Source organism: Felis catus, chromosome E1, assembly GCF_018350175.1.
Source record: "Felis catus isolate Fca126 chromosome E1, F.catus_Fca126_mat1.0, whole genome shotgun sequence".
In the NCBI taxonomy this organism is placed as follows: domain Eukaryota; kingdom Metazoa; phylum Chordata; class Mammalia; order Carnivora; family Felidae; genus Felis; species Felis catus.
In genome coordinates, this window is record NC_058381.1 from 2,148,696 (window position 1) to 2,172,144 (window position 23,449).

At 60.7% G+C, this 23,449-nt stretch overlaps 1 protein-coding gene across 18 annotated transcripts; it reads right to left on the reverse strand.

Moving 5' to 3' along the window:
* Positions 1–683: 683 nt before the first annotated feature.
* Positions 684–23,228, reverse strand: DLG4 (discs large MAGUK scaffold protein 4). 18 transcript variants are annotated; one of them, XM_019817072.3, is made up of 22 exons: positions 23,103–23,228; positions 22,829–22,927; positions 22,517–22,557; positions 13,564–13,728; positions 10,167–10,220; positions 9,970–10,029; positions 9,625–9,749; positions 9,357–9,526; positions 9,118–9,254; positions 8,823–8,967; positions 6,196–6,491; positions 5,997–6,099; positions 5,734–5,848; positions 4,351–4,527; positions 4,032–4,068; positions 3,910–3,937; positions 3,734–3,781; positions 3,139–3,240; positions 2,686–2,858; positions 1,663–1,772; positions 1,074–1,165; positions 684–903 (listed from the first exon to the last, which is right to left on the reverse strand). In XM_019817072.3, the coding sequence occupies exons 1-22, from the start codon at positions 23,119–23,121 to the stop codon at positions 797–799; spliced, it is 2,403 nt and encodes an 800-aa protein (XP_019672631.1). In that variant the 5' UTR covers positions 23,122–23,228; the 3' UTR covers positions 684–796. The 18 variants fall into 18 exon arrangements, 17 of the variants coding, with proteins under 17 accessions (XP_019672631.1, XP_019672639.1, XP_019672637.1 ...); XM_019817080.3 differs by having other exon boundaries at positions 9,970–10,020; positions 13,663–13,728; positions 23,103–23,227; XM_019817078.3 differs by having other exon boundaries at positions 9,970–10,026; positions 13,663–13,728; positions 23,103–23,227.
* Positions 23,229–23,449: the final 221 nt, after the last annotated feature.

A 23,449-nucleotide genomic window follows, 5' to 3' on the forward strand; every position in this document is an offset into this window, starting at 1 on the left:
CGTTCACTCTCTCAAAAGAAAAAAATAAATAAATTGCAGAAGGCGGCAGCATTTCCAGTCTTCCCCTGGCTCCCGACCCCCAACCCCGGCCCCACCCCCCACATTCCCACTCCCTAAACCCATCCCTCCCCTTTCCCCCCCAGAAAAAAAAAAAAAAATCCAGGAAAAAAAAAAAAGCCACAGTTAGACCTTCCACTCATGCAAACCGGCAAAGAAAAAAAGGTGGGGGGCATGTGGAAGGCAGGGGGCCCACAGTAGAGTCCCCCCACTTATCCCCCCAAAAAACCACCTTTGAGAAGAAAAAAAAAATGGGAAAAACTAAATGCGAAACCAAGGGACATGGGGAGTTATGATGGGGGCAGGGGTGACCCCAGACCTGGCCTCAGGAGAGAGAGGAGGCCTGTGGCCCTGCATCCCTGCAGCGGGGTGCTCCTTGAGGGGGCCCTGACTTCTGGAATGTGTGTGGGAGAAGATGGGGGAGGGCAGGCGGCCCCCGGTGGGTGTGTGTGTGCGTCGGGGGCGGGCAGGGGCTAGGGTCCTACGGAGCACGGGCTCGGGACCAGGAGCCCGGCTCCTCCCCAGACCCCAGGTTCCTGGGGTTCAGGAGCCCAGTTCTGGGGTGCGGGGTTACATGCAGGGGAGTGTCCCCCCTCCAGGGCTGGATCCGGTTAGAAAGGAAATAAATAAGAAGGGACGGGAGGGAGGCCAGGGGGTGCGCAGGGCTTGGGCAATTCAGTCCAGACCAAGGGCCCGGGGGCCGGAGACAGGGCGAGTTCAGGCCACACCAGGGCGGGAGTCAGAGTCTCTCTCGGGCCGGGACCCAGATGTAGGGGCCTGAGAGGTCCTCGATGACACGCTTCACCTTGTGGTAGATCTCCTCAAAGCTGTCGCCCTCCACGATGGCTGGGGGGACGGGGGGACGGGGAATGAGGCCAGAGCGAGGGAGGGGCCCCTTTCTCTAACTCTCCAAACCCCGAGCGGTGGGGCTGCCCCCCACCCAGGGAGGCCGCCTTTCTCAACCGTCTGCCGGGCACGGCACCGGCCTGGGATCTGAGCAAGGGCCACAGCCTCACCTGAGAAGCACTCTGTGAATTCCTGCTCCAGCTTGGTGGCTCTGTCGAAGGCTTTGCGAGCTTGTTCCTCTGTGATCCGCTTATTAATCTCTCTGTGGAGAGCGAGGGAGACGCAGATCTGAGCACGGGTCCCGCCCCACCTCGTACCTCCTCCGTCCCGGAAAGTTCAGTCGCAACCAGTGTTTTCTGATTGGGAGCACGCAGCGAAAGACACAACTCCCCGTGTCGTCTCCGGGGCCACCAATGAACCCCCACCCCACTGCGCGACCCACCCCGGCCGGGTGCGGCCACTCCGGGAACCTCTCCAGAGCCTCATCCTTCCGGCCCTTCAGCCCCAGTGAAGGGGCTCGGACTCTAACTCCCGACAGCCCCAGGGGCCCTGCTCGGCCAGCAGGTGCATGCCCCAGGGGCTGCTGGGAGTTGCAGTCTGGCCCAGCCCAAGGCTGGAGAGGAAGGGACAGGCCTGGTCCCCTTGGAGGGCGGCTGGGGCTGCTGTCCAAGGTTCTGAGGGGAGAGTCCGACACAGGCCCAGGGCCACAGATGTGGGGGGCGCTGAGGGGAGGCCACACCCCCCCGAGACCATACTCACAGCACATTCTCCAGGGAGCGGGGGCGAATGAAGATGGCGATGGGGTGCAGGTGGGCCGCCTGCAGCCGCCGCACGGCATTGGCCGAGACATCGAGGATGCAGTGCTTCCCCTGGGGGCAGGCAGGGGGGGCGGAGGGGGACCAGCAGGTGGCAGGAAAGGACGGACAGAGGTGCCAGGACAGGACGCAGTAAGTGGGAAGGTAGGGGATGGGAGATTGGCCAAAAGGAGGTGACATGGATGTCAAAAGACACGTGGCCAGAGAGTCAAGGTGGGAAGGAGGTGAGAACAGACAGAGTTAAAGACAGAGAGAAAGAGGAAGGGGCAGATGGAGAGCAAGGGAAGAAGCCAGCACAGGAGGAGAGGATTGGAGGTAATGAGGGAGGGGTGAGGCAGGGGCAGGAAGGGGACCCAAAAGACGGGGCAGAGCAAGGCCAGAGGGGCAACGGTGAACAGGGTGGAGGGGTTGAGGGCAGGAGCAGGAGAGAGGAAGGGGGAGAAGGGAAGGAGGATGGTGGGGGGGGCAGACAGATGGAAGAAACAAGGAGAGACAGGTGGGAGGGAGAAGAGGCAGATGGAGAAAGGAGTCGTGGAGGGAGAGAGGGCAGAGTGGGGGGCAGTAGGGAAAAGGAGGTGGCAGGGGAGCGGGAGAGGGGGGTGGAGACCCCAGGAACAGGCAAGGCCAGAGGGCCACAGGGGAGCCAGACAGAGGGAGGGCACCAAGGCGGGAAGGCCAAGCCACCAAGGGCAAGGCCACAGGAAGAGAGGAGAAGTGGGGCAGGGACGAGGGAAGGGGGGGAGAGGGGACAGATGGCGGAGAAGAGTTTGGGGTCAGGCAGGGAGGGAGGGAGGCAGGGGGAGCAGGCAGTCAGACAGAGTTGCCCGAGAGGAGAAGGAGGCGGAGGAGGGAGTGGAGACCCAGCAGGGAAAGAGACAGAGAGAGAGAGAGAGAGTTAGAGAGAGCTGGGGGGAGGCCATGGGGTGGGCGGGGGAGGAGGAAGAGGCCGGGTGCCCGCGGGTCCTACCTGCTCGGCCACCTCTCGCACGGACTGGACGCTCGTTCCGTATAGGTGGCTGTTGTACTGGCCGGCCTCGATGAACTTGTGCGCCTGAATGTCCTTCTCCATTTTTTCCCGGGAGGACACGAAGTGGTAATCCCGGCCATCTATCTCATATTCCCGCTTGGGCCGCGTCGTATCTGCCAGGAAGTCACCCCGCCCCCCGAAGATCTAACCACCGTCCCTCTAGCTTAAAGCCTGCCTACATCAAACCGTGCAAGGGGGCTGCTGGTGAGACCGAGACTCAGAGGGGCTGGGCCACCTCCCCCCACACCCCTTCCAGGGCCCCCAGGTCTCCAAATGGGGCAGCAGAGCGGATGAGAAGCACCCCTTCTCTGAGAATCCCTGTGTCCTCCTGCACCCCGATGCCATGGGCCCCGCCCCCATCTCCCTTCCCCACCCCAGGGCCCGGGCGCTCACGGGGAACACAGGATCCGAACTTGTCGGGGAACTCGGACAGAAGGTCATCATTGGCTCGGTCCTTGGTGGGCCCAAGGATGATGATGGGGCGAGCATAGTGCACTGAGGACAGAGAGCCAGCTCAGGCCGGGGGCAGAGTGGGGAGCAGCCGGGGCTGGGGGCCGGGGCTGGGGGGCAGAGCCAGGGAGCAGCTGGGGAGCAACTGGGCCAGGGAGCAGCCAGGCGGGGTTGCAGCTGGGGAGCAGCTGGGGAGCAGCCGGGCTGGGGAGCAGCTGGGCCAGGGAGCAGCTGGGAAGCAGTCGGGCTGGGAGCAGCTGGGGAGCAGCTGGGCCGGGGAGTAGCCGGGCTGGGGAGCAGCTGGGCCAGGGAGCAGCTGGGGAGCAGTCGGGCTGGGAGCAGCTGGGCTGGGGAGCAGCCGGGCTGGGGAGCAGCTGGGGAGCAGCCGGGCTGTAGAGCAGCTGGGCCGGGGAGCAGCTGGGCCAGGGAGCAGCTGGGCAAGGGAGCAGCTGGGGAGCAGCTGGGCCGGGGAGAAGCCCGGCTGGGGAGCAGCTGTGGAGCAGCTGGGCCTGGGGACCGGGGTCGGGCCAGGACTCACCTTCCATCTGCGTCACCGTCTCATAGCTCAGAACGGAGTCTTCTCGACCTAGTGGGAGGCAGGGCGTCTGCGAGGGGCTGGGAGACAGGGATCTTGGGGCCCCATGTGGCCTTCCTGAGATGTCAAGAGAAGCTCAGGGCTCCCTCACCCCCGCTTCGCAAGCTGACCCTACCTACCCTGTGATCCAGAGCTGGAGCCCCAATCCTACAGAGGAAGAACAGAAGGAGTGGGCCACGTGCTTGGTGGGCTTCAGTCCCGAGTCCCCCGCTCCTCCACCCGAGCCTGCTCCCCCACCTACCTTGGCCTTTAACCTTGACCACTCCCGTCGTTCGACCCTGTGGGGGACATGGGGGGATGGGAGGGTAGGGGAATGGCCACTGAGGGGCCCTAGAGCCCTCCCCTCCCCCGGGCCAGCTGATAACACCACCTCCCGGCAGCCCCTGGGCCCCAGTACTCCTCAATGACACGTCTGCTCCAGAGGCTCACGGGAGGGAGGCTGCCCAGCAGACAGGCCTCCGAGGTGTCAGAGGGCAGGCCCGTGGCCTCTGCTGTCCGCCCGGGGACCCCTGGGACTGGAGCCCCTGTGGCAGGAAGGCTGCAGGCCCCGGGAGCCTCACCGCCGTTTGCTGGGGATGAAGCCGATGTCATCGGCCTCGCTGTCGGGGTGGACCCGCCGTGCCTGCCACCACTCCTCGTCACTGGCGTCGAGCACGTGCAGCACGTCCCCAAAACGGAAGCTCAGGGCCTGGCTCAGGAAGCCACAGTCCTTGGTCTTGTCGTAATCAAACAGGGCCCTGCAGGGCAGGTGGCCGTCGGTCAGACACCGCCTGAGCTCTCTGGCGCCCCGACACCCAGCCAGGCCTTCTGGCAAAGTGTGCCCACTCACAGCCCTCCCGCAGGGGCCACGGACCCCGAGGAGCACCCCCACCACCGTGTGGGGAGCAAATGCTCCACTGTGACGCACAATCGCAACCACTAAACGCCACTCGGTCTGCACTGTGCCAGAGATCAGACAGGCTCTGGATCCCGTGCAACTTCTAGAGCAAAATCTAGAACGCCGCCCTCCCAAGAACGCAGTCTGCAGGACGCATGCACGGGACAGTCAGGGAGGTACCCCGGAATGTGCTCGAATGCAGAAGAAGGAACAGGGCCACTCTTTGCTAACCCTGCCTATCCCCATCGGTACCAAATTCCCATCAGTTACGTCATGACCCCGGGGTCCAGCCAAGGGAGGGCCGGACCGTGGAGGCAGCAAAGACAGAGCACGAGAACGGGACCGAAGGGGACCAAACGGAAGAGGCTCTGGGACCACCCGGAGGCACCTGGGAGCCACAGCAGACCGCCCCCAGGAGCCCACTGGAGCCCAGCGGGGAGGGAAGGGCCGAGCAAAGTCTGAGCGGGTGGCGGTGCCGGGAGGGAGGAAACACTGGTTCAGCAAGATAAAGGGCTCAAGGACTCGAGGGAAAGCAATGAGCTCAGTGTGGGACGTGTCGAGTGCGAGACGCCTGTGTGACACCCCAGTGGACGCGTCCAGAAAGCAGATGGCCAGAAACGCAGATCTGGACCTCCAGGAAGAGGTGGGGCCAGAGCGGACGGGAGCCCCGAGGGACAGAGAGGGTGGGGAGAGAGAGGCAGGGGCCACAGAGCTGATGCCCGGGGAGCAGGAGACCTGTGACCCCCTCCCCTGCAGGCGGGGGCAACATTCCAAACAGCCGAGAGGCATCCCCCTCCCCACTCTGCCGGGCAGGAACCTCTGAGCCACCCAACTGTGGAGGTCCTAAGGGAAGTGCCAGGCTGACCGGGGGCCAGAGGGCAGTAGGGACACTTGAGGCAGACGCTATTTTCCAGTTGAAACTATTTCCCAGTGCTGACCTGGGCAGCGGGGCCCATGAACGGCGGCTGGGCGTCAGGCCCGGGAAGGGGTGGCGGGGGGAGCCAGGCAGGGTTCAGGGCCAAGAGCTGGGGCGGGGGGAGACACAGAACAGAGAGGCGCATCCGACCTGATGTAGAAACCCCTTTTGGGGTTGCTCCGCAGGGAGGCGGTCCCTGAGCCCAGGCTGCTGTTCATGAGCTGTTCCCGAAGGTCGTGGATCTTGGCCTCGAATCGGCTGTACTCTGAGAAAAGGACGAGAAGGTTCCCGAGCTCTGGCCCCACCGGAGCGCTTCCGCCTCCCTCCCTTGCCCCCACTGGAGCCACCAGCTGAGGAGACCGGGCTCTGAGGACCCTCTCAGCTCACGACGCGGGGAGCATCGGGCCCGGTACCTTCTGGTTTATACTGAGCGATGATGGTGACCGTCTGGCCCGCGTTCTTCAAGGCGATGGCAGCCTGCTCGTGGCTGGCACTGCGGAGGTCAACACCATTCACCTAGAGACAGCGGGGAGGGTGAGTCGCCGGGGACGGGGACCAGGCCCCAGCCCCGGAGTAGAGGAGGGGTGTGGGCAGGGCCCGGCCTTCCCTCACCGAGAGGATCTGGTCCCCCTTCCGCAGCTCCCCGCTGAGGTCCGCAGGGCCACCGGCCAGGATGAAGGAGATAAAGATGCCCTCACCGTCCTCGCCACCCACAATGTTGAAGCCCAGGCCCGTGGAGCCCCGGTGGATCACTATGCGCCTCGGTTCCCGGGGAACGTCTTCCTCCCCCAGCAGGTCCTTGGCCACCGGGGAGTAACGCCGAGGGGAGGTGGGGGTCATGGCTGTGGGGTAGTCGGTACCCAGGTAGCTGCTGTGACTAATCTCGTTGTCCAGGTGCTGGGAATAAGCTGAAAGATGTGGGAGGAGGGGTGAGCGCGCTGCGGGCAGGACCCACGGCCGCCCCACCTCCTCCCCAGGGAACCAGGAGAGCCAGACTCGGGTGACGGAGGCATTTCTCCGCCAGATAGTAGGGCGGTGTGAGGGGGGCGTCAGATCCCAGCAGTGTTGGGGGGCAGGAGTGCACAGGCCACATGAAGGGCTGGTTCTCCCGAGGGACGGGGCGGGGGGGGTCATCGAGTTGAAGGTTATATGTCTTCCGTACGCCAGGGGTGGCCAAGTGGAGGGGAATATTAGTACCAGGCTTTTGGGGGCTTCCTTGTGGGTGCTGGGTTTCCTCAGATCTCTTAGTCTGTAAAAGTCCCCCCCACCCCTCTCCGGTTTCTCCTGCTCTTGGCTACCCATTGGTCGGGAAAACTAGGTCATTTGTCTGATAGAATTTCCCACTTTCTACGGGAGAAATTCTTTTTCATTTTTTTAAATTTTTTTTAAGTGCTGTATTTTTATTTATTTTTTAGAGAAAAAGACAGAGAGCGTGCGCAGGGCCGGGGCAGAGAGGGAGAGGGAGACACGGAATCCGAAAGGGGCCCCAGGCTCCGAGCCATCAGCACAGAGCCCGACGTGGGGCTGGAACCCACGAACCGTGAGATCATGACCTGAGCCGAAGTCGGACAGACAGTCGGACGCTTAACCGACGGAGCCACCCGGGCGCACCCCCTACCGGGGAAATTCTAAGGGGGAAATCACCACTTCCATCTTTGGGCTGTTACCGTGTGCTTCTGCCCCGTTCCTCCTATAATTCGATCTAGAGGCATTGTCAGACTCAAGTTCAATTTTGTGTCACAAACACTGCATAGGTGACACTACGCACTTTCCACCAGACCACAACGGGATGCAAGAATGTCTGGTCGCCTTAGGTAAGACTGACTGGCAGGTTCAGCTGTCGTGGGGCTGACCCACCCAGTTCTATGCTCTCACCTAAGAGCTTTAGTGGCCACTGAGGACCGCTGCCTCCTTCTGATAGTTCAGAACCCAGTGATATTTCACTGGGGATTGCAAAATAGAATATTCTACTCTTTTTTTTTTTTTTTGGAAGAAGAAGCACTTATCGGTGGGAATGATTCGATAAAAAAGAACTTTCTCAGTCTGTGGGCTCGAGCCCCGCATCGGGCTCTGTGCTGACAGCTCGGACCCTGGGGCCCGCTTCAGATTCTGTGTCTCCCTCTCTCTCTGCCCCTCCCCTGCTCGTGCTCTCTCTGTCTCTCTCTCAAAAACAAAAATAAACATTGAAATGAAATTAAAAAATAAATAAAAATAAAAAAATAAAAAAGAACTCTCCCGTATCAACCATTTGGTGATTCTGAGGTACAGTTTGTACACGACCTGACTCTGTCCCCGCATTTGCCGGTTTTCATTACGAATGGGCCCCGAGCATCCTCCAAAGGTGCCCAATTATTCTTAAGCATCATTATGATCTCATGGACCTCCACCTATTTGAGGAGTTGTGATTGAATAACCAGTGGGAGCCCCTCCTGCGTCGATAACACGCCCTAGAGTCCTGGGTGGCTTTACTGTTTTTCTAGCCTGTAAGATGTTACCAACTCGTCTTGTGCATTTCCGGCACAGGATCTGGAACAGGCCCTTTTTCTCCAAGGAGCCAAGGTTCCTCTTGGGAGGAGAACTACTCTCCATCACGTGAAAGAAAACTCCTGTGTCCTTAGTTTACTAAGTTTTCGTGTGAAAACGGATGTTGAATTTCCTCAACGTCTTTTCCCCCATCAATTTCAAATGACCTTACGATTTCTGTCCGTCGTTTAATACGATGAAGCACATTAAGAGGTCTCCCAATACAGAAGCGCTTTTAGTTTCCCGAAGAAAAAAAAAAGCCCTACTTTGTGACGATGTTACTGCCTCCACTGGCTGCTCTATTTGGTCTGCAACTATGTTCCTACAAAGTTTTACCTCTCTATTCAGAAGCAAAGTTGGCGTTGAGTTTCCCTCTTTTATGTTATCTTTGGGACCCTTTGAAACGCCCTCATAAAATGAAACGTGAACCTTTTTATCTGTCCTCATGCTCAGAAGGAGCAGAAGAACGATCTATTCCTTGAAGATTTGAGAGAAATTAGCTACAAAACCATCTGGGCCTTGTGCCTTCTGGGGGAGAGACTGTCAACAAGCTTTTCTAGGTCTTGTACGGTAACTGATTTTTTTCACCTACTCTCCAACCGCAGAAGAAGAGACATCTATTTTGTGGGGAGTATCTGAAGAGGAACACTCACTGGGATGTCATGGGGGTAACTGGGATGGGTCATGGGAGGCTTTGAGGTTTGGAGGGTTCTCACAGGTTGTGATGTCTGGGGGAGCATAGCTGTCACTCAGGTAGGCATTGCTGGGCTTGGCCACCTTCAGGTAGACAACGTCATATGTGTTCTTCAGGGCTGCCACGGCGTCCTCATGCATGACGTCCTCCAGCCCCACACTGTTGACCTGGGGCCAAGGAAGGAGAGCTCAGACAGAGCCAGAAACAGCCCCAAGACGGACAACACCGTGGGAGAGGTGCCAAGGAGGACGGGGCCTTCCCGGGGGGCCAGGAGGCGAGACCCAAGTGTGGGCTGGAAGAGCGACAGGGGTCCTCACCGCTAGAATCTTGTCCCCAATCTGCAGCCTCCCGTCCTTGTGGGCGGCACCCCCTTCGATGATCTTTGTCACGTAGATGCTGTTATCTCCGGGGATGTGTTGGTTCCCTACGCCCCCCGCGATGCTGAAGCCAAGACCTGGATGGAGGGGAGGACAGAGGTGGACGTCCAGGTTGGCTGGGGAGCCGGCGTTGGGAAGGGGACGGTCGGGATGGGGGTGGAGACACAACGGGTCACTACCTTTAGGCCCCTTGATGAGTTTGATCTCCATAAGCTTCTCAGCTGGAGGCTTCCGCCGCATGACGTAGAGGCGGACGATGGAGCCCGCCTCCTTGAGGGCCTCCACCGCGGCTGAGTGGGTCACCTCCCGCACGTCCACCTCATTCACAAACAAGATGCTATCGTTGACCCTGGAGGCAGCGAGGTTGGCCTGAGCCAGGAGCTTCCTGCTGCCCTGGCCCTCCCTCTCGAGGGAACCGGCACCCTAAGCCCTGTGTCCCCTCCCCACCTGAGGCGGCCGTCCTGGGCCGCGGCCCCGCCAGGAATGATCTTGGTGATGAAGATGGACGGGTCGTCACCAATGTGTGGGTTGTCGGTGCCGCCTGCGATGCTGAAGCCCAGACCTGAGTTGCCCTGGGCAGAAGGAGGGGAGGAGCGTCAGCCCTCCTGGCGGCCCGCTCCGGGCAAGGCGGCTCGGACTCGGGCGGGGGCCTGGGCCAAGGGGCCGTGACGGGAGCAGGAAGGGACAAGACTAAGGACTAAGGGACTGGCCACCTAGTACACACAGGCACAGAGAGAAGCGTGACAGGGAGCTGGGGGGACCTCAGGGCGGGGCGCGGGGGAGCCTGCTCACCCTTTCCAATGTGATCTCCTCGTATTCCATTTCCCCCTCCGTCCCGTTCACCTGCAACTCCAGCACGGACCAGAAACACAACACCAGTGAGCCGGACATTCCGACCTGAGCACCGGCCCCTCCCCTGCTGCTGGGGCCCAGGCCCTCCCGCTCTCCCTCCATCCTTCTGCAGTGGCCCCAAAATCTAAACAACTCACATATCCCGGGGCTTCTAGGGTGTCTGTGTTGACAATCACAGGAGGAGAATTGGCCTGTGAGGGGAAAAGGAGATGAAAAGCTGCCTGAGCCTTGGCTCAAGAGGAAGCCTGTCATCGAGGGTCCCACCAGCCTGGCTACCCGTTCGGGGTCCCCTCTTGAACCAAGCCTGCTCTTGAACCCCTCGAGGCCCCAGCTCAACCCGTATTGCTATTGCGCACACACACACACACGCACACGTGCACGGCCCTAACGCTGCCTGGGCCCGGGCCCCCTGAATGTGGAAGGAGGTGTCTGAGAAGCGGGAAGGGAGGGAGAGACAACCAGATGGGGGAGCAGCAGGTGGTAAAGAGTGGGGGGGGCAGGCGAAAGGGGGAGCTTCTCACCGGATGTAACACCACGGGATGCTACTGCCTTATGCGCTACACATACACCCCAGTGCTTACGCGTCCCCCGGGGCCTGCCCCCCATCCCTGTCCCTGTCGGCCCATATGCACCCAGGAGCCTTGAGAACCCTCCCTCAGATCTGCCCCTCACCTTCCCACACACTTGCCCTAAACCCCGGGTCCCGGGAATCCGGGGTTCCCCCAGCTGCAAGCCCCTCCCTCCTCACCCACCCGCCATCCAATCCACCCCTTCCTCTAAGGACTCTGTTGCCTAGCGATGGTATCTAAGCCCAGCCAAGGCCTGGGGAGACCCACCTCCAGAAGGCCCTGTCGCCAGGACAACGGGGGTGGGGGTGGAGTGGGGGGCGGGAGATGGGCGTGGCCTAGGAGCGATCAGACTCCCAAAGGCAGAGGGGATCCGCTAGCCCCGCCTCTCCTACCCGGGGCCCCGCCCCCCGGCAACCAGGGGAGAGAAGTCCAGGCTGAAGAGGTTTGTGGGTGCAGCGCGTCCTGAAGGGCCCCGTTCTCCCTCTTGTACGCCCCTCACCCTACGCAGTGCAAAAGACGTCAGGAAGGGGGAGTGGTGAAAGACATCCGGGTCCTATCTTCTCATCTACTCCCCCCACCCCAACCTCCATTCCGGAAAGGGTTAAAGTGGGCGTACCCAGGTCCTGACGTCAGTCGCCTCGACGCGGCAGGGTCTCTAGACTCTGGGGCGGGGCCAGCTTTAGGCCGGTCCTAGGGGCTTCCCCAATTGCCAGGGCAACCGAAACCCCGTCTCCATGGCAATGGGAGAGGAGGCCAAGAGCTTCCTTCCGGGGTCCCCAACCTATCTCCTCCTTAAACAAATATTTATTTGGAGCCTACGAAGCGCGAGGCAGTCATTACGGATTCCCCAAACTCCTCGATCCCCCCCCCCCAAAGGGCCCCTGCTCTCTCCTGCTATTTCTCAACACTACAGGCTTCTTCGCAAGCTCTGCAATAGATTTCAAACCCGCAAATCCATTAACACCGCCAACCTCCGACCCTTCAAATCCCAGCAAATGCTGTTATCCAACCAATAGCCACGGCCAAAATCCCCTCCACAAGGCTGTCCTCCGTCCCCACCCCATCCTTGTCCTAAAACCTCCTTCCCCAGGCCCCATTCCTCCTCCTTGGCCACCTGCCTCTGCTTCCCACCCCTCCCTCTACGGCAGCCCACACCCTGCACCCGTATCCCTGCCCCACCATCCGTTTCCATCTTCCAACCCAGCCTTGGCCCTCCACCGGCTTTCAGTCCTTATCCGGCACCACCGCTCCCCCCCCCCAACCCCCACCAGCCCTCCTGCTCAGTGTCCGGCCCTCATCCTCCACCCTAACTTCTGACACCCCAGAGATATCCACTCTCCCTTATCCAAGCTTCAAACCCTGGACATTCTGTCCAAACCACAGTCCATCGTTCTCAGTCGATCCCCAATCTCGATTGAGACTTTTCCTTGTCCCCCTGGCTCGGGCCTGGTCCCCAGATCCCCCCGCCCACCCCCCCTGCTGGCTGGCTCAGGGCCACCAGCACTCTCTCCTCTGCTTCCCTGTCTTCCTGCACCCTGATCCCCACACTCGATAACCTGAGCCCACTACCACCCCGCACGCCTCCCTCTCCCCCATATCCCCTTCCCAGGGAGCTTCCTGGCCCCACCCCACAAAGAGCGACTCGAGTCTGCCTTCCTCCACTCCTTGCAGCTGTCACCGCTTCACAGGAATACTCTGTGCTGTCTCCTCACCTCCAGGGCCAGACTTCTGTTCCTCTCCATCGACTCAACCTTGGCCCTGATTTCACAGCCTCACCCGGTCAGCCCCAGGGCCTCTCCCCCTTTTGGGGTCTCTCCATTTTGCTACAGGCCAGAGAACCCTCCTTCTTTTCCTCCTCTTCCTCACCCCAGAACCTACCGCGGCCCCCTCCCTGCCTCCCCATCTCCAGGTTCAGAAAACTCCTCCCTGACTTCGTGGTGAAATGTCTCCAGCCTCGCCCTCCCCAGGGCATCCTGCAAGATTCTGGAAGGCCACCCCTGCCCCCACGGTGTTCCCCTCAATGTCACAGCTTGCCTGGGGCCTCCGGCCCTCCCCATCCTGTGCCCCCAGAAAAGAGGTGTGAAGGGGAAGAAGATGTATAGTTGGCCTGGAGGAGGGAAGGTCCCAGAGACAAGGCCTCCCCGGGACTGGAGAAGGGAAGACAGGGCGTGGATAATATAATGGGGGGACGGGAGGGGCTCGAAGAAGAAAAGGGTGGTGGCCGGAAAGGGGAGAAGGGACGACTAGGGGACGGTCACTGCCAGAGGGAGAGCGGGCCCGCCGAGGAGGAGCACGGAGCCCGCGGAGGGCCTGAGCTGGGGATCAGGGAGGGAGCAGGAGAGTGCGTGGGAGGAAGAGAGAGACAGCATCCTGGAGAAGCAGCCAGCCAGCCAGCGGGAGGGAGAGGCGGGGAGGAGGGGAGGGAGCCCGGGAGGGGAGCAGAGGCCGGGGCAGGGGACCGAGGCAGAGAGGCCCCACGACTGGGAGTCTCCGACCAGACACACGGAAAGGGCTGGAGACCCGGGCGCAGGCAGAACCAGGCCCAGAGGCCGGAAGTGGGGGGAGGAGGCGGAGAAGGGACAGGAGCAAATGCGGGCAGCTGGGGCTCCGCACGGAGCTCAGGACACAGAAAACGGAAACGGAGGTGGGGGGTGTGAAGGAATGAAGAGGGCCCGGGGTGGGGGGCGTCCTGGGGGCGCACACCTCTCAACACACGTGCGCGCAGGCACGCGCACACACGCACTCGCCGGCCTTAAGCTCTACGCCCACCCCCCGTCCGGCCTCTGTTTCTCCTCGGTGGGGACAAGGTGTTTCCGGCCCCCCCCAAGCGCCCCCTCTCCGGGCCCCAGCCGCCCCGCCCCAGCCTCCTCCCGCCTACGGCTCTCGCCCTACCGGCCCTTGGGGGTGCTTGTGGCTCCGAGGCTCCGAGCGCCGCACTGGGGAGGGGGCCGCCCGAGTCTCCTACCTTGAGGGGGGAGAGGTGGGCGTGGCCCACGACCCCGTGGCCGGCCTCGAGGTGGGACAAGTTCCTCTCCGCCACGTGCACCAGCTCGGGGGCGTTTACCTGGTTGGGGAGGTGGGCCGGGCTGTGCTCCAGAGGGGGCGTGTCTTCATCTTGGTAGCGGTATTTCTGGGGATGGGGACCGAGGCGTCACCGGGGCCGGCCCAGCGCCTCGGGCTCCAGGCCGCCCGCCCGGCCGCCTCCTCTCCCGCCCCCCACCCCCACGCCAGTGCGGTGCGGAAGGCCCTGGGGCCTGACCAGTTCCTCCCCCTCCCGGTCCTCCAGCCCATTGGCTCCCCTCTCTCCACCCTCCCACAGCCCCTCTCCCGCCCCGGACCGCCACCTCTCGGCTCGGCCCAAATCCCAGCCCCTCCCCCTGCTCCCCCCCCACCCCAAATCCTACCTCCCCCCCCCCCCCCCCCCCCCCCCGTCCCCCGAGCCTTCCACCCGGCACACCCCCTCCTCCGGCCGCCGTTTCTCCCGCCTGGCCCAGGCCTTCAGATACTAGTCCCTGTCACTGCGCCAGCCCTCTGACACGCTGAACCCCCATTCTCGACGTCCATCCCCAACTTCTCTGCCTCCCTCATCACCCTCACCCCACTCCCCCGGTTTGTGAGCTCCCTCGTCCATCTTCCAGCTGCCGCGCCCCTGGCGTCTCACCTCACTCCCACCCCACCCTCACTGCCTCAGTCTCCCCACCGCAGCCTCTACCCCAAGAGCTACTGGCTGTCCAGCACTGGCATGCCAGACAGAGGCAGGGACCGCAGTCAGGCCCTTCAACTAGCAGGTAGTTGGCATCAGGCCCCCAGGCGGGACAAAGCTGAACTGGTCCAGCTCCCCGTCCAGCTCCCCCTCCACTGGCCCAGCTGGTTCCCCAAGTAGTCTGCACAGGGGCCCCCACGAGTCTGGCCCCATCCCTACAAACGCCCGTAGCCCAGCCAGTTAATCGGATATACTGGGAGCGGAAGGGGGAGGAACAGACGCAGTAGCGCTCAGGAGGGGGACAGGAATGGGTGTCTTCCAGGCTGGCTGGCCAGGGAAGGAGGCGGGGAGCTGGGTCTCAGCGTCCATTCCTGGTCTCCCTCTGGCCTTTAGGAGTGGAAGACTCAACATGACCCCGAGTCCCTTCCCAACCAACCACCAGCCATCTCACCGGCCTCCTCTGCTAGCTTAACAAGGACATCAGTAAATGAGATTAACTGGGGGCCAGAGAGAGAGGAAAGGGGCAGCTGGAGACAGCACTGAAGGGCAGCGACCCCGCCTGGGTCCACCCACCTCTGCCTCCGCCCTCCTCAGCAGCCAGCCCCCCAGAGAGGCAGAGCCCCCCCTCCCCCCCACCAAGCCCCAAGTTCGGGGAAAGAGCAGGATTCCCTGGGGACAAGACAGAAGACCCCGCCCCCAAGTACACCTAGGTGAAAAGAGAAGGCAGAACTCCTCTCTCAAAAAAAGCATCTGAGAAGCTGAGTACCCCAACATTTGGAGGGCAACGTTTGCACGATCCAACTGGAGGCAGCTTATCAAAGTCAATGCCTGTTAGTAGGATTCTGAAAACTCTGGGGATGTAACCCAAGTTTGGCCGTGGCTAAGGGCGCAGCAAGAGACTAGGAGAAGGAAAACGGTGCTGGCAACACGAAGCCTCTCCCACCCAGGCCAGAGATGAAGCACCTCTGAGAAGGAAAATAGGGGCTCATCAAGATACACCCGGGTTTCTGGCCCGCAGACCTGGAGAGAGAATCCTGGCCCCCAGGGTTCAAGACCATGGGCACAAAGTGTAGAGAAGAAGTAAGGAGGGGGGTGGGTATAAGCTACGTAGCCCCCCTCAAAGGCTAGGCCATCCTGGATAACAGAATTCCACGACCTGGAAGAGGCTGTCCATTCCACACCCTGAAAAGGTGGTCTGCAGCCTGGACAGTGCCCCAGAACTGGGGGTCCGGGGGGACGGGCGGAAACAGCTCCCCTGTCCACTTCCCCAGAGTCCCATCCCCTGCGTGGTCATGAGGCAGGGCCCAGGGGCGCAGCTTCTAGTCTCCCTGAGTCAGGGGAGGGTCTGAGTCCACCGCCTCTCCATCTTCAGCCCACCTCGCAGAGGGGATCCCTGAATCTGGTGAAGAACTGTCAGGGTGCACAGAAAGAAAATGGAATCACAGAAACTCGTCATTTATTCTAGAGAGGAAACAAAGAAGTTTTTATCACAGTGAGACTGCAGACACGTCTCCCTGCCCTACCCCCATGGGGTGGGGGCTGTCTAGGACTGAGGGAAAGACTCCCCTGCATTAGGAGACAATGTGAGGGACCCACATTGGGCACAAGGGAAGGGTACAAAAGTCCCCAGAATGTGGCTGAAGGAGGTTAGGGCCTATGTTTGGTCCCTGGAAATTTTCAGAGTACTGTACATGTAGTAAGGGGTTGGGGGGAAGAAAAAAAACGTCTGGAGGGCTGTAGGGGGGGGGGGAGAGTAATTCCAAACTGCAGACTGGCAGGTGGGGGTCGGGGGCAGCACCCCTCAATCCCAGATTACAGGACAACTAAAGCAGGACAGGAAGGAAAGGAGGATCCCCTGTTTTACCCCACTGGAACTCTGGGCCCCAACCGCGACAGTTCCGATGGTATTGCAACCAGGTCTGAACCCCCAATACATTAGGGCAGAGGCAAGGAAAAGGCCTGGGGGTCGCTGTTGTTCCTTTCCCCTTGGCCCTCGCGTCACTGGAGCCCCAGTTGCATAGAATGACCTGGAACCGAGGCTTGCACCCCCAAAATAGAGGGGTGTGAGTGAAAGGGGGATGTTGATAAGAGGGGCGACCCACTGCGCCTGTCCGCGAGACACTGCAACCCAGAGACCCCGCGCCAAGCAGAAGTAAGAGCGACAGCACTTGAAGCTTGCACCCTGAGATTTGGGGGGTCCGGGAGGAGGGGAGCGGGGCCGGAGCCCGTACCGCGGCACGTACCACGCAGAGACACATGGAGGCGAATCTGTTCCGAGCCGACATGGAGAAGGGGAGGGGGACTGAGGGGAGGGGACGGGTGGGAGAGCAAGGGTCCCAGGGTCGGGGGAGGGGGAGGGGCAGAGGGGCGGGGGCTGCGGCGGACGCGGCGACTGGAGGCTGCGGCCGGAGAGGGGGGGGGGAAGGCGCCTGCGCAGTGCGGGAGAGCGTCACGATGGGAGAGAGGGGGTGAGGGGAGACCCTCTTAGCCATCAACTTCCCAGGTTCCAGCTGTTTCTCTGTGGACTTCACCTTCCACAGTATACTCCTATTCAGAACCCCAACAGAAACACTCCTGAAATTTACCGGCTTATAGCTGTAATTCTCATCTAATTTCCTGCCCCTAAATTCACCAGGTCCTTAAAAACTCCCAAAGCTCCATGGACCACTCATCTCTACTGGACTCCTAAGGTGCAGGAAGGAGGAAGCACTCCCCTCTCACCGTAGAGGGACCCCCCCACACACACCCCAGGATCTAAAATGCCTCCCACAAGCCCCACCCCCCTCCCTCCCCAAGGATTATTAATAGGGACCGCATCCCCTCAGATGCCAAGATATCTCCTATTCTAACCAGCAGTCCAGCCCCCTAACTTGATAGCCAGACAATGCTTTTCAGGAGTTTAAGGACCACAGACACGACACCGGCTGTCTCCTCAAATTAAACCACCGTTTAAATCCTCCCTTTTAAAATCATATCCCCCAACCCACCAACGGAGACCTTGACATTAGTGCAAATATTACCCTTTCTATAACGTCAACATCCAAATAAGCAGTCCTCAAATTCCTTTGGGGTCCCCTGTCCAAATTCCTGCATCTAATGAAATACTCATGATTTTCCTGTATGCACAGCCCCAGTACCACCAGTGGGGTGCCCTGCTGGCTCCATGCGAAGAGCACACAACTCTTGATCTCAGAGTCTTGAGTTCAAGTGATCTCCCCTTCAAGTGTGGAGATCACTTAATAAATAAACTTTAAAAAAGAAACACTTAAAAAAAAACACACAAAAAACAAACACCCGACTCCAATTTCTGGGAGTATTTAATGTATCTTAAAGCTGGCCCTCCAAATTCCATTGTAATCTCTTCAATTTATTCCCAAACCTTTAAATTAATAGATCTTTCCCTATCCCTTTTCTTCACCCCTCAAGTTCACACATCACTCCTCTCTCTGGCTGCCCTTCCTACGTCTTCACATCACCTCCATGATTCTGAATTCCAACATTGATACAGGAGTGCTCCCAAATAGATCTACCCCCCACACCCAAGCCTCAAAAAATATTCACCAAAGTAAGATCTGGCCTGCAATTTGCAGTGACCCACAAATCTTCCACAACACCCCAAAACGACTGCCTCAGAGGTTTCCATTTTCTCCCAAGCAACTGAACCTGAAAGCCTCTCTTTACAAATATTATCCCATTGAACGCCCACCTTCCCAACTCTTAAAGCCCACTGAGCAGTGGCCTCAAATCGGCTTCTCTGGCTTCTCTATAATGCCCACACAGGGCAGAGAGGACAGACTGCCCTAGAATCTCGCCCATGTCCCTCCCTCCCCGTTATCGGAATCTGTTAGATGCGCCCCCAAGATGACCCCCAATGCCCTAGTTTCGCATCTGGGTAGAATGCTTGGATCCTCAGAGGGAGCCCTTACGGAAGAGCTGAGCTCGAAATTCCTTCTAGAACAGAAAACGCACAGGTCCTACTTCTCCACCAGTGGGCGCTGTGGCCCCTTAAGACCCTCCCCCATCCCCCATTTCCTTTTTCCCTCCATTTTCCGTTTCCCTGTTGCCTGGCAACGCAGCAATCAAGGACTTTGCTGTCGCCTAGCAACCGTCTCCCTGGAACAGAGAGCTGAGGTAGGAGGTTGTTCTCTGATGAAATCTGAACAGGCCTCCATCTTAGGAAAACTGAGACGTCAATCGCCCAGCCTTCGGATTCTCCTTTCCAAAGACCCCCGCACCCCGCAGCTCCTCAGACAACAGGCCCCTCGAAACCCCGTCTCCCTCCGGCGCACGGGACCACGCCACGCCCCTGCCGGGTCAGCCCCGCCCTCATTTCGGTCAGGTTACCCAGCCCTCAGGCCCCGCCCCATTCCGAGGGCTGCCACCGCCTCCCTCGATAGAGTAAGCCAGACCCCACCCACCTGCCTCCAAGAGACCACGCCCCCGTCCACTTCCCGCCCATTCGCTCCCCCGGCCTCGCCCACACTGTCCCGCCGCCACGCCCCTGTCCGCCAATGAATGAGGCCTTTGGCCACAGTGCCCCGCCCCCGGCATCTCAGCTTTGCCCAATAAGGACCACCCGGAGGGTTTAACCGCTTCGCCTCCGGGGTCCGGCCCGATACCCCCGGTCTTTTCCCACTCTCCCCCCTCCCCCACTTGTTCTGCTCCGCCCTCCGACACCCGCGCCCGGCCCTCAAGTCGGCCACGCAACTTCAGTCGTCGCCGGTTGCCATGGCAACGGCGGCAGCAGCGCGGGGAGAAGGGGGAGGGACGGGGGCGGAGTGGGAGAAAGAGATTCTCAGAGGCAGACACCGGCAGAGACCCCGGCACGGAGTAAGACTAAGTGATAGCTCTAAAGGCGGAGTGAGCACAAAGCACAGGGCCTGGCGCATGGTAGGCATTCAATAAGTGTTCCTTCAATTACTGCGGCAGGAATCTAAATATAGGCAATGAAAGATGGAGGGCTCTCAAACGGAGCTGGGAAGCTCAACCACCGCAAAGCCTGGCCACCCCCTACCCCACCCAGCATGTTGGGAGCGGGGGACGATGGGGGTGGGGCTGGGGGGTGGGTGGGAAACAAGCGCCTGGTGCCCCCTGCTGGCTCCTCTCGGCTACCCCTCCGCTGCCCTGGATAGAGATGTACCACAACTCCCAACAGCCCCACGGACAGCAGCCCTCTAACAGGAGGGCTCCTGTGCCTCAAGGCCTTATGGGAGTTGGAGTCCTCGTCATCCCGAGACTGACAAGTTTTCCGGCCAAGGAATGTGGCAAGCTCTGGGTCTCCTCCATGCCTCTGTAAAACCCCAAATGCACGATTGATCCTCTCTGCGCAAGGCTCCTTCCTTCAAGGATGCTCACTCTGGGCTCCATCGAAGAAGTAGGAGTCTGGAAGGGAGATGAATAAACTCCCCCTCCCAGAATAGCTGCCAGCGCAGGCAAGCCCCTCACCCTCGCTCGCACATGTGTGTGTGTTCACATGTTGGAAGCAGGGCCCACACATTCCAACTGGCTTTCTGGGTACACCTGTCACCCGGAGGACCACAGCCAGGGAGCCTAAGGCCGAGGGGCAGGCTGAAGGCAGGAGACAGGAGAAGCTAAGGGTCAGACAGACATTAAAGGAGACCAGGCCAGAGAAAGTGAGGCACAAAAATCCACCAAAACCACAGGGAACGGGGGGAAGCAGCAGCATGGGAGAAAGCCTGGAGCCCACAGAAGGGGCGGCGGAGGGGGGGACGCAGACAAGGAAGTAGCTCTGGAGAGGGGGTGGGGGCTCCGGACCTAAAGGTCCTCGGCCTCCAGTCTCTTCCATCCATGCTCACACGTGCACACTGCATGTGTACACACATGTGTGAGTTTGTGGCAGGGAACATGTGTGTCCTCAGCTCCCTCCCCTGAGAAGCTGCAGTTCCCACTAAATATAACCCCCTCCCCAGCCTGTGACTCACCCGGACCCCGCCTCCCCGGCCCCCACTTCCTGTCCCACCCCCCAACCCCCAGCTGCCTGCCACCCGCCCAAGCCTCCCTCCACACACCAGGCACCCAGCTTGCCAGTCCCAGAGTCTCCCAGCCAAGACCTAGGTATATTGCAGCACCCACCAGGAGCTTGCCCCATGCTCCCCATCCAAGATCTGCCCCTTCCAGGCTCGGACCACAGGGACGCCCTCGTCCGTCCATCCGCTCCTCACGGCTGCCAGGCCTGCCCTGCTCCAACTCCTTTTCACCAAGGGAACCTGAAATCCAGGTGTCCTCCCCCACCTCGATCCCAAGTATCAGGGGTAAGAGGAACATTCCCCTTAATCTGCTCTTCTCCCTCTTTCCCGACACGGGGAGGATACGGTGTGGGAGGAGGCAGGGATATTGAGCACCTGCCCGGGGCCACCCCCAAATCCTGCACCACCCACCTGGTCCCCCTCCTCAAATCCCCTGTCTCCCCAAAGCTCTCATCCTCCTCAGGGTCTGGCAACCTCTTCTCCCTCCCAGGGGAGTACCCCAAACCCTCACCTCACCTGGTCCATTCCCTCAGGTGGCCCTGTGGCAGGCCCTAGCCCTCTGACAGCTCCCAGCTATCCCCGTATTCCACATGACCCAACCCTACATCGACAGTTCCCTCAAATCGAGAGTACCCCCGAATGCATCCACCACAAGATGCTCGTTCCATAGCTTGAAGGCCCACCCCTTCTCCGCCAGCTGACACCCCCAGACCAGTCAGGCACTCACAACCAATAACCTTCTACCCCCATGCCAAGAGCCCCCTGAAATTGCACAAGACACCTACAAGCCAGTCTGTCCCCCAGGAGGGAAGAGGACCCCCCCCTCATGTAGTCCACCTTCCAATGCACAAGAGCAGGACTTCCATGTGAGCCAGGCTTCTCCTTAAATAAGTCTCCCTCAAGCCTCGTTGGCGAACCCCAAAACCCACTAGCCCCCCCAAACCACAAGACAGCCCAAATTTTCCATTTCTCTACAGGTACAAAGGGATCACCCCAGGGGGCACCTGTGGCCAAACCCAGCATTATCTCAGATGTGAACCCCAAAACTAAATCATGACCCCCAAATACATCTTCTGATGCTGTCACTCCTGGGCCCCCAGCCCCAGGTTAGGCCTGCCTAACCCCTCCCCACAAACTCATACCCTCCCCCCCCAGCTTATAGCCCCCCCCCCATCATGCTTACCTTGGTTGTCACTATACAGAGACAGTCCATGTTGGGGGGGCTGGCCGCGGCGGCGGGTAAGGGGCTCTGACTTCATCGGAGTTTCGTTCCTCCCCTCCGTGGGTTCTCACCCCTCCCCCCTCCGCACCCCACTTTTGCAGGGGGGGCCAGGATGGGGGGAGGGGTGAGAGGGGAAAGAGGGGGTTGGAGAAGGGAAGGGGAGGGAGCGTGGGAGGGAGGGGAAGGGGGCCCTAAAAGGGGGTCCCCAATGGAGGGGAGGGGGCTTGGGGAGCACACCCCGATTCTCAGGAGGGGCGGGGGCACCGGGGGCTGGCAGCCCCGGAGTTCGGGGGCTGGGGCATGAGCTGGGGTGGGGGAGGGGAACTGGATTTCGGGGAGCCCCGGGGTAGGGGGGGGTCTTGCCTAACGGCCAGGGGCTAGGGGCCGTGGCGGGGGAGTGGGGTGGGGGGGGGTCGGAGGCGGCAGCGGCCGAGGGAGCCGTGGAGCCGAGGAGGGAAGGGGAGAGAGGAGGAGAGAGGAAGCAGGGGGAGGGAGGGAGGGAGCGAGGAGCGAGAATGGGGGGGTGCCTTGGCAGAGTTAACTGCTTCGGTGCTGGCAGGAACCCGGATAATGGGAAAGGAGATAACAGCAGATGCAGAGAGGCCCTGTGGCCAAGATGGAGGCCTGGCCGGGCACCAGCGCCGACGGCAGAGATGAGGAGGAGGGAGCACCCATGCTGGTTTAAATACTGGAGCCAGGCCCTGGCCGGGGGCAGGGTGTGAGGGAGGGGCTGGCAGGAGGGAATCCCTGGGGGGCTATTTGCCCCTCAGGATTCACAGGAGGAAGCCTGAAAAGTAATTTTGTCCTGGACTCTTTGGTGCCTGAAACTGGGGCAAAGAAAAGGGGGGGAGCGGGAGGAGGAAGGGCTGCAGGGTAGGAGAGAGAACATTCTCTGCACCCCTGACTCGGGATTTTGTCCCCAGGGCCCCCAAGTCTTCAACATTGGCTGTCTTCGCTCCAGCCCTGCCCGCTCCCCTGAGGCAGCGGCCCCACCTCACCCCCTTACCTGGCTCTCTGAGATACAAGCCTCATAATAGTCCAGGATGTCTGTCACCAGAACAGAGCTGAGTTACCCTCCCCCACCCCTGCCTCCAGGGCCACCCCTGCCACCATCTCTGGCCTCCTTCTGTCCGGTGAGGGAGGAGCTCCTCCAGCCAGGGCTGCTGGACTTTGATGGGGGACAGTCAGGACGACCGACCCCTGCTTGGACCAAGGGGACCTCCACGCCCCCAACCAGCCCCCGAGTTTGGGCATTGCCCTCACAGGCCCAGGCCAGCCCTTTCCAAACACTGCCCCTCAGATGATTGGGGCTACTCACCCAGCAAGGCCTGGAAGAGGTCACTGTGCAGCACGGTGAGGAGAGGGGGTGCCCACCGCAGTAGTGGGGGGGCCAGGAGCCAGAGGGCTGACCGGGGAGCTGGAGAATAATGGGGGTGGGGTTGGGACAGGGAAGACACAGAGGGACCAAGACATTCACCTTCCCCAGCCTGTGCCTTTTCACCCCAGATTCTATGGGAAGGTTCAGGAGAAGGGTCCCCAAATCCCAGTCCCCGCCCCCACCAGCTCAAGCCCCCAGGCCTTTCGTTTTTCACCTCTGGGTCCCTCGGACATCTCTCTCTTCTGTCACTTTAATCTCCCTAATCCGCAGGGTTGGAGCTGAGCTGCCTTCTCCCCACCCAGTTCCAGCTGTTAGCCTAAGGAGGCAGTCTTATCTCCTCCTGGAACTTCCGCACCCTGGCCTCTCTCCCCAGAGCCACGGAGCCATGGATGAGAGTTCGCTACACCTTTCGAGGGGAGGAGGGAAGGGGACCCCCCCCAAGGAGGCTCCAGCCACCCCAAAGGAGAGGAAGCTGAGCCCAGATCTTTCCTTGGGGGGGGAGGGGGGTTTCCAGTAAGGATGGCAGAGAGGGGGTGTGAGTTACCGAGGACTCCTCGGCCC